The sequence below is a fragment of the Furipterus horrens genome, unplaced genomic scaffold (genome assembly GCF_987537825.1).
Source record: "Furipterus horrens unplaced genomic scaffold, mFurHor1.1.pri manual_scaffold_2, whole genome shotgun sequence".
NCBI lineage: Eukaryota > Metazoa > Chordata > Mammalia > Chiroptera > Furipteridae > Furipterus > Furipterus horrens.
In genome coordinates this window covers 143,389,365-143,405,548 of record NW_028327172.1, presented here as the reverse complement: position 1 = coordinate 143,405,548, position 16,184 = coordinate 143,389,365, and the positions used below count along the sequence as shown (strand labels likewise).

Genomic DNA, 16,184 nt, shown 5'->3' with positions numbered 1-16,184 from the left:
AGGCACATACTTACATTGGTGAGCATAGGACAGTCAATAATTAACACTTGTAGCACATAGAGATGGTATTCGGAGAACAAGGTACCAAAGAAAGGTTCTTCGGTCTGGTGCTCTGGTGTGCTGGATTGCCCTGAGGGGTTTGGAAAGGGGATTTCACTGACATTTCAAAGGTATGTTATCTTAGAGGCAAAAAGATAGACAGGCTCAATTAAAGTAAGGATTGACCTTTGTCAAAAAAGCTACAGGCCTTCTTTTTTACCACAGAGTAGGATTCCATTGTGTCAATGTCCCAGAGTAGTTATATTCACTCATCTACTGATGGACACTTGGGCTACTTCATTTTACCATTTGCAACAGTATGAATGGCCCTGGAGAATGTTATGCTGAATGAATAAGCCAGTCAGAGAAAGGCAGGCATGGGCAACAGCAGACCCTCCATATCACCCTGCCCAGGCTCTGTAGCTTCAGCTTCACTGGAGAGGACACTCCAGCGTCATCGCAAGATGTCGATTCAACACGGGAGGAGACAGATACCGTGTCACTCCCGAGTCGGACTGCACAACCATTCTCGGCGGTGCAGATAGACTCTTGAGAAGCTACACCATTGTCCCTCGAGACGGACGGCTGCCGCCGCCGACGACGACATGTGGAATCTAATGAACAAACTGAACTAACAAGCAAAATAGTGACAGACTCATAGATAGAGAGCAGGCTGACAGCTATGGAGGAGATTATATTGTGTGGAGGGATTGAGCAAAAAGGAAAAAGAACTCAGAGACATGGGCAAAAGCATGGTAATTACTGGAGGGAGGGCATTGTAAAGGGGCATAAATGGAAATGGAAAAAATACAATTAAAAAGTTACTCATAAAAAAGAAAGCTACAGGCCTAGGACATGACTACCTGCTGTGGCCTACTTTTAGTTAAAAATTTTTATGTGCAGATCATCCTATGTGGTTACTTTTAGTCTCTGAGTTTTCAAGGCTGCCATGCAGGCCTCTCCTGAGCTTGTCAGGTTTCGTATGGATCCCCTTTTCCATCTACATGACAAAATAAATTTTTCTATCCCTCATACCATAGATGCTGATAATGTGTTAGCATGAGGTCTCACAACTTGTTACCCATGGTGGGTGTGTGGCCTAGAAACACTGACCCATCTGTTCTTAGCTTGCACATTATCCTTTCCTGTTTTGCTGAGTGGAGCCAAGAAGGACCTCACTGTCACCAGGTATTGGGCTTACTTGGGTGTCACCAAATTTCAGTAGGAATCAATATTTTTCTTCAAAAATCCATGTCCAGAAAGTGGCCAATTGCATTAATCAACAGCTGTTTGGTTACTCATAACCCTGGAATGCTGATTTGATTGTAACAATAAATGGAGCTAACAGAGCAGAAAGAAATATTCAAAACAGATTAAAACCATAGCCTTTGAAAAGTTCTATATTCTAAGAATTTGCTAAAAACACATTTTTAAATCTCTAATCCTTAGACCTATTCTCTTCCCCCTAAAGTTTAGTCATATGCCGTAGTCGAATGAACCACACCCTGAAATTCTTTCCAACTTTTTCCTCTTTTAAGGAGTCATGTGCTAACTATTGCTTTTATTTATGGAAGCCAAATGCACCATCTATTGTCTGGGTCATGGAAACACTCTGGCTGATTTTTCTTCAGTCTCTAAGAAGGGAGTCTGAACCGGCATACAGCAAAAAAGGAAATCCACTCCTTGGTCCAATAACCCTAGACCATTGCTTGGTGTGGGCAGTTAGCTCCTCTGCTCTCTCAGTGGTGGTCTTTTGAGCCCATCCCAGTAAGAAGGGAAGCAAAAGTGGTAGTGTTTATTCTTCTGGAGGCTTCTAGGCCTTGCTGACTCATACCCGTTATGTTTGTATTCTCAAGGGGACCCATGAGCAGGGAAAACAAAGACTGTTTTGCCAATGTGCAACTTTTCTTTGTTAGAACTAAACCCCTGTGCTCAGTTGAGTTCCCTCCAAATGTGTGCTGCTTATTGGGCTTGGATGATTAGGAGCACATGCTGTCAGTTTCTCTCTCTGAGGACTGCACTGGACGAAGTGGGGGTGGGGGCGGTGGGGGAATCTTCAAAATGGGAAAGGACACCCTAAACAAGAAGCAGTCTTGTTTCTTGCATTTGCATATGTGTACATGTAAAGGGCCACACAGGGCTCTTCCTGAAACCCTGCTTTGGATGGGACTGAGGGGCCACACAAACATAGCTCCTCCTAATGAAAATAAGCATGATGCTGTCAGCCTGCTTCATTCCTTTGCAATTACAGTGCTTGTGCTCAGCCTTCTGTGGAACAGCAGTTTCATTCATTTTGGCCTTTCCCACATGGCTGGGAAAATTAATCAGACAAAGAAATCATTATAGATTCAAATCACATACTTCCCCAAACTGGGATTGCTGTTCTCACTCTCTATCCCCAGAGAACACTTGAGTGTTTCTCCTATCAGTCAACAGCATCCCTGAGGGGTGGGCAAGGGGTGGGGCCCGAGGAATGGTAGGGGAGTAACTGGGGGTGGAGAGCAGCGCAGATCACAGTTAGGAGGGTGCTGCACAGAAGTCTTCCTGAGCCTTGCTTTCCTGGTTCCAATCCTGAGTATAGAATTATGAGCATACATGCGGGACAAAGGGGTGGACCCAGGGACCAATATGTCTCAAAACTGTCACCCAAAATGGTCTTTCTTCCACAAGTTTCAGTTTCACAAGACCTGAGGAGGATAGGGGGTCAATATCTTTTTTTATTTTAATTAAATTAAATTAATTTATTTTTTAAAGTTTGAAATGCTACCATTTCTTTCTTTAGGCAAACATATCAAAGCACAGATATGAAAAATATAAAAAAGAAAATCATACGATAAACTCAGAAGCAGCCTCTGATTCTGAATTCCATCTGTTTTCTTGTAAGACGTCATCTTATCTATCTCTCTGAAATTTAGGGAAAGTGACTTATTTTCTTCTCTGTTGCTCAAAATCCAGAGCATCCTGTTTTACCTAGTGTTATATATTTGTCAACTTTTTATTTTATGCAAACCTTTTCTTTTTTTTTTATAGCTATATATTTATTGCCATTTAGTATTCATCTTTTTTATCGTTTTTTCTTCTTCTGGAAGAAGAACCTTTAACATTTCATGTAATATTTGCTTGGTGGTGATGAACTTCTTTAGTCTGTCTTGATTGGGAAGCTCTTTATATGTTCTTTGAGTTTAAATAATAGCTTTGCTTGGTAGAGTAATCTGGGCTGTAGATTCTTGCTTTTCATCACTTTGAATATTTCTTGCCAGTCCCTTCTGGCAAAGGTCCTTTTGAGAAATCTGCTGACAGTCTTATTGGAGATCTTTTGTAGGTAACTGCTTTTCTCTTGCTGTGTTTAAGATTCTCCTTTGTCTTTAACCTTTTGCATTTTAATTATGATATTTCTTGGGGTGGGCCTCTTTGTGCTCATCTTGTTTGGGACCCTCTGTACTTCCTGTACTTGTATGCCTATTTCCTTCACCAGGTCAGAAAAGTTTTCTTCTATTAATTTTTCAGATAGTTTTTTAATTTCTTGCTCTTTCTCTTCTCTTTTTGGCACCTTCACTATGTGAATGTTGGTATTCTTGAAGTTGTCCCATAAACTCCTTATACTAACCTCATTTTTTAAAATTCTTTTTTATTTTTGCTGTTCTGATCAAGTGTTTTTTGCTTCCTTATATTCCAAATTACTTATTTGAGTCTCAGTTCCATCTTCTTTACTGTTGATTTCCTGTAAATTATTCTTCATTTTAGTTACTGTATCTTTCTTGTCTGACTGGTTCTTTGTATGGTTTCTATGTCCTTTTCACACTGTTGAAGTTCTCAATAAGTTCCTTGAGCATCCTTATAAACTATTGTTTAAACTCTGTATCTGTTAGTTAGCTTGCCTCCATTTCATTTAGTCCTTTTTCTTTTTCTTTTACTTGGGATCTGTTTCTTTGTCCCCTTATTTTGGTTTCTTCTCTGTGTTGGTTTCTATGTATTAGGTAGAGCTGCTACATCTCCCAGGCTTGGTAGAGTTGCCTAATGTAGTAGCTGTCATGTAGAGTCCAGTGGCACAGCCTCCCCTGTCACACAAAATGGGCACTCCAAGTGTGCCCCCTTGTGTGGATTGTATACACCCTCGTGCTGTAGTTGAGCCTTGATTGCTGTTGGGATCTTAATGGGAGGGGCTTACCCACAGGCTGATAGACTCCAAGGACTGGCTGGGACCACTGTGGAGGACCAGATGTGCAGGGGCCCAACCCACAGAGCAGAACTTACTTCAGCAGTGCTCTGGTGCCTGCTGAGTCCATGCTTTAGTGTGTTGTTTGTGGAGGTGGTTGGGTGGTGCTTTGATATGGTCTGATGCTCTGGGGCCTCTCAGGAGGTACATGCCAATATCAGCCATTGCCTATGTTCTGCACAGGACCTCCCAGCATGAACTACAAAGTGATCTTCAGATGGCTGCTACTTATGCTGGGCTTGGAGCTGTCCAGGAGAAGCCAAGCTACAAACCAAGGCCAGATGTTGCTAGTGCCAGGCCTGGGGCCACTTAGTGAGGTGTAGAGGGCCTGCTGAAGCCATATGCTGCTAGTTTGAGAGATTTTTAGGAAAGTCTGAAGCATGAGCCAAGACAGGCCACTGAAAACAGTTTGAGTGGGCCTGCCAGTTGGTGGGGCAGGGTCTCTGGGAATCACCAAGCTGAAGCAAAAAGTCTCCAGGTTGATGGAGAGTCAGATATGGCACCTACCTGCTTGCTCAAAAAAGGAATAATGACCTCTGCTGGCTCGTCTGTTTGGGAGGAATATGCCCCTCTACCTCTCACTCTTACAACAGACAGTTCTGTTCCTTCCTGTTTGTCCCTGGTGCCTTTCAAGCTGTTGCCCCAGTACTAGAACTCAGAGGAAGTAAATCCAAGTAAGTCCATGTGTGGGCTCTTTAAGAGGAATATCTGGGATTCTAGCCACCCTCTGTCTCACTCAGCCACAATTTCTACCAATTTTTACAACCAGAGGTTATAGGGTGTTCCCTTCCCAGCACGGGAACCCTGAGCTGGGGAACCTGATGTGGGGCTGGTACCCACCGCTCCTTAAGGAAAACCTCCACAGCCCAGATATCCCTTCCAGTTTTTATCTGCCACATGTGGATGTTGGACCGGTTTGTTCTATGTCTCTGTTTCTCCTACCAGTCTTGATGTGTTTTATTCTTTATATCCTTAGTTGTAGAACCTCCATTCAGCTAGATTTCAGGCAGCTCTGAATGATGGTTATTCTGTAGTTTAGTTGTAATTTTGATGTGGTTGTGAGAAAATGTGAATAGTGTATTTATTAATACCTACATTGCCATCTTAACTGAAAGCCTAATTTTATTCTTCAATATCTTCTGTTTGATTGTTATCTTCCCCACATTTCTCACCCACCTCCTCATAACACATACACTGGATAAGCAGGCCAACTAGTGATTGAGAAACCTGTGTGTGAGGTGTTCTGGAGGCCTGGTCTGGGCTGCACTGGACTTGCTTGCAAGATGCTGGACGTGAGACCAAGGGGGCACTTGCTGGGAGAAATGTGTCACTGGGGTGTCAGATGCTGGTCAGATAGATAGTTGCAAATAGGAGAAGCCTACGTCTGAGGACAAAAGAGATGTATCTAAGGGACACCATCCAGATACTGAGGCAGAGAATACATGGCAATTCCTGAGTAGAAGTTGGGTGATCTTGGTCATGTCTCTCCATGTGGGCATGTTGGTAGTAGGAACAGAGAAGTATTCCACTCTTAAAGGTACCACAGAACACATCAATAGAAGTCATATTTTCACTCCCTCCAAAGAAGCAAAAATAATAGTTAAATGCCTAATCTTATATTCAGATTATAAAGTAGAAAATCCTAAAAATGTAATTGGGAGATCAATAGCTTTCAATAAACTTGATGTTCACAAACAAAATGGCTTTATACTAACCCTACTCTAACATGTCTGAAACGTTAGACAGTCAGACTTGAAGCTGCATTATCTGTAGTACCTATGCCAAAGAAACAGGAAAGCCAGTAAAGATATGAAAGAGAGGAAGAGGGGAGATAGGAAAGATTCTGGATTATCCATTCAGTTCAACTCTACAATTTTGGGTGATAAAACAAACAGGAATTTTGTGGGTGGTTGAACTTGTATGTTCCCAAGACAGAGGGAGTGCCTTTGAAATTCCAGTTCAAGTTTTACTGTTCATCCCCACCCAGGGAGGCTGAGATTCCAATTTCTAATGATAATAAAACCCAAGAACTGGTGGTAAAAGTGAATCAGGGGGTGGGGGGCTGTAATTGCTGAATGTATCTCTTAAGTCTTTGTTTTCTACATCTCATCCTAGATCTATGGAGGCCCTGATTTCCAGTCTCCCAGGATAGCCCAGTTTTGTTCCCGGAGATCATCACAGAATCCCATGCAGGTCTCCAGCACAGGAAATGAGCTAGCAGTCCGATTTAAGACTGACAGCCTCATAAGTGGGAGAGGCTTCAATGTCTCATGGCAAGCAGTCCCTGGAGGTGAGTGAACCAAAGAGAAATCTCAAAGTACTGAAGCCAAGCCCTTGTTCACGTTCATGAAATGAGTGGAGAGAGGTATGAAGGCTACATCCTAACAACTCTGTGGCTTCCCAAAAGGTGAATACTGCTTTGGCATATCCTCTTCCCTAAAACACGGGGTAGATTTTAACTGCGGAGGAGCCACAGTGTATGTAAAAACAAGGAACATATGAGAATCCATGGTGAGAGCAGGAGTGGGGTGATTGGTTAGAGCCCCTTCCTCTCTAAGGAATTGTGCCTGTTCACCAGCCTCAAGCTGGGGCATCAGTGAAGTGGTAAATTACTTCATGCCATAGTTTAGACCTTTGGATTTTTGGCAAATGCCAAAGCTGTAAATGTTAACTTTGTAAATTCCAAGGAATTACCAGTGACAGTCTGCCTAAGAATTTAGGCAGTCTGATTAAATTACCTGTTGCAGATAGTCTAAATAAAAAATTAATGCACAAAATATTTTAGCAAATGTTAACCCATTCAATTACTCATAGTAGCCAAATTTACTGAGTGCTTACTATGTGCCAGGAACTTTCCTAACTATTCTATAGGAATCCTCTCATTTTATCCTCACAACCACCCTGTGAGGTAAGTTCATTTCATATACTCATCATAGTAAAGAGGAAATCAAAGCTTAGAGAAGTTAGTGACTTCTAGACAATGCCTGAGCAAAAAATAATCTAAAGCTACTTAATGGTCCTACATTTGCAACAGTAAGGTGATATAATAAGTATATCACATCTTTCCTGGAGTCAAAAACATATAAATTTAATGAGAATTATAAATATATATTATTTAAATTACCCCCAAATGATTTGCAGTTGTTAGAAAATAATACTGAATTTTTTCATTATTGGTTTGTATATGTCATCATCAATGCAAGAAATTGTAGGTCATGGAGATAAAGGTTGATATGTATTTGATAATGTCATGGGAATAAAAAAACTGAATAACTGTACCAGGTCTAGAATATTAAATTTTAAAAGGCAGATATTAAATTACTTATAAAAGCATGTACTACTAAATTAATCAAATCTTTGGAAAGAAATGTGTTCTTCTTGCAGTTTGCTATATTTTTAGAGAACCATGATGAGGCATTTAATGGCTTTATGGAAACATGATTTCATTTGCATTTACCTTTCAGTATTTTTAAAATAAATTTTAGCATCAGTAGTTAAAGTATTTGAAGTATTTTCTTAGTTGTCTTTCTTTGTTTTGTTGGGATGAATGAATTAATGGTGGGTATTCATGTCTTCAAAATGTTTAGCATGGACTACATAGAAGTGCTAGTCAAATAAAGCAGCATATTGTCCTATGCTACCAGATTATGGGGTAAAGTTTTATGGATCAGGGATTCTTCTCATTATTGAACTGAGTTTCTTACCTACAGGTTGTGGTGGGATTTTCCAGGCTCCTAGTGGAGAGTTTCATTCTCCAAATTACCCCAGTCCTTATAGAAGTAACAGTGACTGTTCCTGGGTCATTCAAGTGGAGAGAAGTCACCGTGTTCTCTTGAACTTCACTGACTTTGACCTTGAACCTCAGGACTCTTGTATTATAGTAAGTAACACAAATTCCAAGCATTGTGTGGAGTCAAACCTGGGTCAAAACATTGCCATGTGAGCATATTCAACAAATATATTAGTTATGGGTGTTTTCAACATCAAATCATATGAAATCTACCGATTAGCAACTTAAAAATATGAAGTTACTTATTTTTTTATCTACATACAAATCAGAAGGTAGGAAATTTCAGGATTACTTAGAAACTCAATTTCTGCTCTACCTTTCTTAGTGTGTTGCCTTTTCATTTTGTGTTTGTTACCTCATGGTAAAAAATGGCTGCAGCAGTTCCAAACATTTTGTGGAGTTCAAACCTAGGGAAACAGAGAAGCAGTAGGATTAGTTGTTTCTGTTTTGTGTTTTGTTATCTAAGATAGGAAAATTTGCCCTCATTGGTGTGGCTCATTGGGTTGGGTGTTGTCGCTCAAACCAAAAGTTCACTGATTCGATTCCCAGTTGGGGTACATGCTTGGATTTCAGGCCAGGATTCCAGCTGGGGGCATGTGAGAGGCAGCCATCGATGTTTCTCTCATATATCAATGTTTCTCTCGTGCTCTTTCCCCCTCCCTTCTGCTCTCTCTAAAAATAAATAAATAAAATCTTTAAAAAAATAAAAGAAAGACAACTTTTCATAGAAGTCCCCTTATATATCATTGTCCAGAACTGGCTGCAATAGAGATTAGGAAAGTATATGTGGAGTGGAGGAATGGATTTATCATAACTTTAAATAAATTATTTTTAAGCCTTTGGAAGTTCTCACAGGGTTCTACTTTTCTTGACATCGGAATATCTCAATCTGCTATTTGAACAAATAAGTGTCTGATAGGACAGAATATATTGGGAGATTGGGGTGGAAGAGAAGGGATATAGCTATTAGTTGGTTAGATGACAAAAAGGTTCTGTTACTGCCCAAAACTTTAATACATTCTCACCTGTAATTAATGCTATATGCTGAATTTAAAAGTGAATAAGGTTTTATTTTGAGATTTTTTTGTTTCAGTTATTTTTTAACAAAAGGTTTTTATCTTTTATTTGTATTTTGTAATACTTTATTAAAATACTAACCAAATTTTCCTAGCTAATGGATATTTCTATTTTAATTTCCTGACAGATTCTTATGTGAACTCCAACTGGCTAGCTTTCAGATTTAACTCAAGAAAAGTCAAAAATTGTTTTACATTTTTCAAAGAGGTCCAGTCCAATGGTGTAATTTTAAGTATTATTTTATAAAATTAAATTATTAATATACTTGAAAGTTCAGTTGAATTATGACTATGTTTTAACCTTCCAAATGAATCTGCACAATCTAAATTAGCAAATCATTATACAAACTTAAGGTTTAGGATATCTCCTTTCTGTAGTGGTAACTCAGACCAACTCTCCTGACATAGACAATTTAAAATTTTAGCTGATATTTAAAAACATCTTCCTATATGCAATGAAGACCTCACAACCATCTTCCTATGTGCAACAAAGACCTCACAACTAGTAAGAAATTCCGAGTTAATATCAGAGAGAGATGTGAGCCTAGCACTTGAGACTGCTTTTGTCCATATATTCAAGTACACGAGAAAATGATACAGCACGAATGAGATACAACATTATTAACAGACAATGGAAACAAATACACCAACATGCCAGATTCTAAAACTTTCAGGCACAAGTTGGTAAATAACTATGGTTACTAAACTTTGGGAGGTAAAAATAAAAATACTGTTAAAGACTACAAGCTATAAAAAAGTGACATTGCAAGAAAAAAAGAACTAACTGAAAAAATATAATTGGATAGATGTAATAGATGAAATTAAATTCTCAGTAGAAGTTTGTTTTTGACATATTAGACTAATTAGACAGAGATGAAGCTATACATATTGAGCTGGAAGATAAGTCAAAAGAAACTATCTAGCAAAAAGCATGCATAAACAGAAGGATAAAAAAATACAAAGGAGAGGTTAAAACACATACAGAACAGATATAAAAGGGCATGACATGTATTAATGTGATCCCAGAAGGAAAAGAGAAAATTAGAGGAGAAGCAATATATGAAGAGCTAATAGTTAAGACTTTTCTAAAACTGATGAAAGACATCAATGTACAGAAACAACAATTCCAAGGAACCCAAACAGCTAAGCACATTAAATAGAAAGTCATATTATCTTAAAAAAAATAAAGATAAAGAAAAATGTTCCATTCAGTCAGAGGAGTGGGTGGGTGGGAGAACAGATTACCGTTTAGGAAGTGGCAGACTGAATGCTAACTTTTCAATAGTGATCATTGGAAGCCAGAAAAAGACAATGGTGTGATATTTTCAGTTTGAAGAAAGAAAATACCTACCAATCAGGAACTCTGTACTCTCCTAAATAGCCTTTTAAAACGAAGGCAAAATACAGCTTTGAAGCAGAAGAGGGGTCTTCAAGAGAAGTTAGACTGGGCCAGAGACAACCTGTCTACCTCATAGTTCTGCTTGCGGTGGACATTTCTATCACTTGTGCCCTCCCTCTGGATGGTGCCAGGTACAATTTCTTGTCTTTGACAAAGTCCATAAACCATGGAATTCAACATACAATGGTATGTGAACAACACAAAGCCTAGGTCAAAAGCACACACAGCATGGATGCATTATTTCCCTCCCATGGTTGTGAGGGGAATTTTCCATCTACTGGAGATATAAATACACAGCCTGGCTTTTCTATTAATCACTGCCATATCTCAGCCTGCAGCTGGGCGTGACTTTAACTGTAGCAAGAGAGAACAGATTGGAGGAAGTGAAAGCTCAAATATGACCTGGTTATAGGCATGGAGATAGGAAAATAAACCCAATGACAGGTGCCGGGAGGAGTCCAGTCTGAATAATAAGGCAAAGCACAAAAAATAATAGTCCAAACAAGTTTTTGGAATCAGAAAGTCCTGTATGAAGTAGTTGAAGTATCCCTGCCAGTAGGTGGCTGGGCCATTCAGAAGCTAATGCCACTAAGCACTTAAGTGATACATTGATATACATAGTGAACTACACCAGCCATGGGAAACACCCAGTACCATGGTTGAGAAATCTAGCTCTGTGGTGATGCGGACCTGGCACTGAGTCTGGGTTTTGCCCTTTTCTGGCTGTGTTGCCTGGAGGAAAGTGAATCATTCCACTTCAGTTTCCTTAACTATGAAATGGGATTGTGTCAGATTTGTTGTTGGGTTATTTGAGATGACCTAAGTGACCTGTTTGTCATATAGAAAGTTCACGTTATTACAATGCCACTATTGAGTGTCCCCAGAGGCGTATCAATTAGCACTGAAAAGAGGAAGATGGTGTGGGCTGCTAGGAGGAACAATGGCCTCAGGACCCAGCACTTCCCTCTTGTGATCCTAAGCCTCAAGGTCTTCAGTAAAAGAAAAACCTATTTATTAATCTTGGCTTTAGCACAGTGCCTAGCATTTAGTGTACTTAGGACTCAAAAAGTTGCAGTAATAATCAGGAGAAAACAAGAATGATACATTGAGGCCCAGAAGCCAGGGAAGGTCTCACTGAAGATGACATTTAACTGGCCGAATTTCAGTGGTAGAAATGTGGTGGTGAGGCAAGGACAGGAAGCTTTAGGGAAAGAATGTGGGATATGGTGCACAGAGGTATGAACGTGCCCAGACATTTGGGAACAGGAAAGCAGAGTGTTGTGCCTGGAGTGTAGCTATGTGTTGGAGACCAAGGTTCTACAGAAGACATCCAAATTGGACAAGCTTTTTTATGCTCTGTGAAGAATTTGAAATAATCCTATAGACAACATGGGGCTGATGAAAGTTTTCTGTAAAACAAAGAATCAATATACTCAAAACCACACTTTACACTGATAACGGGCAGTTGTTACAATACGGTTGGCAGAGAAAGAGAAAGATGGGATAAAGGCTCTTTGGGAAGCTATGGAAAAACCGTGGGCAGGGGCCTCAGGGATGAAGAGAAAGGCCATATTGGAGAACTCTTTAAGTGCTGTAATTGCCAAAACTTAGAGGCTAATTACATGGTGGAGGATGGGCTGGGTGATAGAGAAGTTAAGACTATTCTCTTGAAGAATAGGTGAATGGTGTTGCTGCTAACTAAGTGAGTAAAGGGGTAGACTACTGAGGAAGGGAACTGGAACTTAAAGGTCTACACTATATCCTTTATAGAGTCCAACACATGAATTCAGTGCTCTGCATGGGGTGTGAGCTGGACATACCCATTTGAGGATAATTTCTGTATAGTTGGATGGTTGTTAACACCACATAGGTAAGTGTAGTCACTTATAGGAGTATTTTGTATAGACAAAAGGGCCAAGTAAACTCTTTGGGAAATGCCACCATTGTAGAGGCAGATGAAGGAACAGGGGAAAAGGAGACTGAGGAAGGATACTCAGAGAGGTAGGTGGAGAACTGGAAAAGAGCGGGAGCTGGATTTGGTCTTTGATGACTTTATAAGAACAGGATGGTGTGTGTAGTAGTAGAAGACTTCAGATCACAGTGGGTTAGAGGGTGCAGGAGCATCTTAGCTTTTTACCAGAATTATGGAAGTGAATGATATGGAGAGAAGGCAAGATCAATGGGAAGTTATTTTTTTTAATGATGGAGAAACTTAGGCATGTCAAAAGAACAAGGTGCTGGTGGAAAAAGACCAGCTGAATGTAAGAGGTAAATGGAACTGAATAACTGATGAAGGCATGTTATCAGAGCAGATACCTAAAGAAGACTGGATTAGTCCTATAAATTTCATACTTTCAGAATGAGAAATTGGAACACATTCTTGTCCATAAGATATTTTTTTGACTTTCAAATTTATTTATATTGAAAAATTGAATAAATCATATACAAACTAAAATCACTTTTGTTTTTGCAATTTACAAATCACCCATACAAAAAGATAAAGACTGTTCAGGTAAATTGGGGTAGAGATCTGCTGTGAATGGTTGCCAAATGGACTCAATTACAGAGATGGGAGGTCGGCAGCAGTTTGGAACCAGGCAGGCAATGTCCTGGCGAGTCTGGATACCTGGCTCCAAGTTACAGTTAGTTGTCCAGGGATTCATGAAGGCAGGCACTGAAGCGCCAGCCATCCAGTGTTTACAGGCAAATGGACACTGGATGTGAAACGTACCTTAAAGTCCAATATCTTACACAATATCTCTGCAGTCGGATTTCATACAAAGCCCATCATTCATTCTGGAGACATGCAAGTTAATTTCATGCTCCTGTTACTTAGAGTCATTAGCAAGGAGAAAAACATTTAGCTGCCAGTGATGTTGCCAGATAATGTTTGTGTTCATGGAATTTTTAATAGAACTCAAGTGTACTATTTAATACCAAGGTAAATTGTGCTTGGATGAGACCAGCCATCATGTTTTGTTTTGTTTTGGTTTTTAAACTCCCGTAACAATTTGGATTGTCAGAAGTAGAAATATTAATTTTAACAGTCATTATGGTTGATAGTCATACACACTTAGATACATAGAATGTTAAAGTTGGAACAGGAGAAATTAGAGATAATTTACTGTCATCTCCTTATTTTAAAAATAAGAAAACTGATGTCCAGATGGGTCAGCATCAACACCAGGTAGAACTTAACAGCAGAATCAGCACTGAAACACAGGCAAACCTGAAGTAAGAATAAGTGTTTTGGTAAAATATAAAAATTATAGCCTATGTACAAGGAACTGAATGGCAGAATACAGGACACCTGGGAAAATAAGGAGAGAAAATAAAATTAGGGTTACTTTGGAACCATCATATATTCTCCTTAAGATGAGCCTGATATAAGGAAGTGTTAGGATTTCAAATATGAAGTGGATAGTGTCTGTGTATTCCATTCATCCATTCAATTTGTGGTGTCTAGTAAGTGCTGGGCATTGCTAGGCACCAGTATCTGGGCATGGTACCACCACTCACTCTTCATGGCCTGGAGATCTTTAATTCTCATTTATAAAATCAAGGGCCTGGGGAGCCCACACAGAAAGAGAGAAACTGGTGAAGAGGCTCCTGTTTGGAGTTCTGTTTATGGGCAGAAAGAGGAGAGCAAGGTAGCAGTTGAAGGAATGGACCCTAAGGGTCCGGCAAAACCAGTGGTGGGTTCATTCCGGAGGTCTCAGTCAGACTCACACACAGTAAACTTCTGGTCACCCTCTGGGCCACAAGGCTACCAGGCATTGGGTAGGAGAGGAGCTCCACATCCCACTTGCTATACAGAAGAGAGCTCCTCCAATAGTTGGCCTGGTCCCCAGGGGTTGTAAGTGGAGGCAGGGTAACCCCACATGCAGCCCCGAGTCATCACTCTTGGTTTCATGGAACTGAAGGCGAAATTCAGCAAGTGGAAGAAAGGAATGAAAATTTTTAAATGGAACAGTAATACACAACCTCCGTTCCTTCTCATACAACCCACAGCAGCCATCTTTGTATTTCAGAGACACAAATCTATACAATGCGTGGATTACTAATAGATGTGTGGCTGAGTAGAGGAATAAATAAATTTTTGCTATCTCTGCTCCTGCAGTGATCAGTGGAAAATTGCCGATGACACACTTGGGAATGTGCTGTGTAGAGTTCACTCTCTGACACAACTATGGATAGACAATCTCACTATTTCGAGCCACATGAGAACTTAGATAACATCACAGAAGTGGGTTTTCTAGAATTACATGCTGCTATAATGAGAAAAGAGAGAAACTGAATTTTCTGACTTCTATTAAAATGACCATGGCATCATGGAGTGCTAATGACAAAGCTCGACTTGTACTCAAGTTTCAACTAATTTGGTAATACGCTTGCGCCATCTCTTTGGACTGGCCGGTTTAATTAACCTCGGGGGCTCTGCTCCTGGCTCCTGAACGACACACATTCTTGTTAAGGCAGCACTGGCTGGGCATGACTCTGTACGGTCAACGGGAAAATGGCTCCATTATGTTTCCTTTCAGGAAGGCTGAGTTTTAAAGTGATCTCCGACTGACAGTTTAATTGCTTAATTAGAGTCTCTCTTCTTAGCCTCAAATTCATGTAGCCCCGCACGTTCTTACTGATCTCTGGGAAATGCTGCATGTCGCTCAGTGGGAGAGTGGGAGAGAAATCAGTTCAGCAGCACCAACCCCCACCCCACTCCCCCGCCCTGGAGGCTCTGACCTCTGATTTCAGCATCCTCTTGCTCAGCACAATGGAATGTGTGCCTTGTGAGAATTAGTAAGAAACAGATAAAAGCAAGCGGACCACAGTCCAGAGCCAGGCTCTGGTTTGAGAAAACATACACTAGGGCTCAGGGAGCCTAGTACAAAGATAAGTAACCGCTTTCTTTTCCAAACGTTTTATACTGATCAAGGAGAAGGAAAGCAAAGTGTTTGGTTTAAACTGAAGAAAACCAGATGCCCCCACCATCACCCCAAAGCTACAGTGTCTGTTGTTATGAACATTATTTGACAGTAAGGTACAGGGTGGAACACAGCAGTTCCCACACTTTGTTTTATTTTTTATGACACTACCCATAATGTGTTTCCTTTTAAAACATTGTTCATTTCCAAAACAGAGCAAGTAGACCCAGGAATAATAGGACTCAGTGCTTCAAAGAGATGATGGAAACAATTCCTCCTTAGGTATTTGTCGTTTCATAAATAAATCCAAGACAAATCAATCTCTTCTCCCTCACCTTCATTTCTTCATTTTCTCCTTCACTTCTCACCACAGAAAATTTAGTTTCTATTTTATACTTGAGGATGACCTCTTTAAAATATTTTATTTGTGCCCTGGCTGGGTAGCTCATTTGGTTAAGCCGATGTGTCAAGGTTGCGGGTTCAATCCCCGGTCAGGGCACATACAAGAATCAACCAATGAATGCATAAATAAGTGGAACAGCAAATCAATGTTTCTCTCTTTCTGAAGTCAATCAATAAAAAATTAATAAATAAAAATAAAAGTATTATCTTCTATTTAAATAAATAAATAAAAATAAGTTGTGACTTACTTTTCAAAACCTGCTTAGCCATTTCACATGCCAGGGCCAAATTAGTCACCAAAAGCTGTAAAGCTGCAGTTCTCAGTCTTTGTACACAG

At 40.0% G+C, this 16,184-nt stretch overlaps 1 protein-coding gene across 1 annotated transcript in view; it reads left to right on the top strand.

The window, feature by feature from the left end:
• The window catches only part of CUBN (cubilin), a 271,217-nt gene that overhangs the window by 123,184 nt on the left and 131,849 nt on the right, over positions 1-16,184 (top strand). The window contains exons 30-31 of the mRNA XM_090268020.1: positions 6,371-6,545; positions 7,966-8,135. Of these exons, the coding sequence (XP_090124146.1) occupies positions 6,371-6,545; positions 7,966-8,135 (345 nt within the window). The remainder of the gene's footprint in view (positions 1-6,370; positions 6,546-7,965; positions 8,136-16,184) is intronic.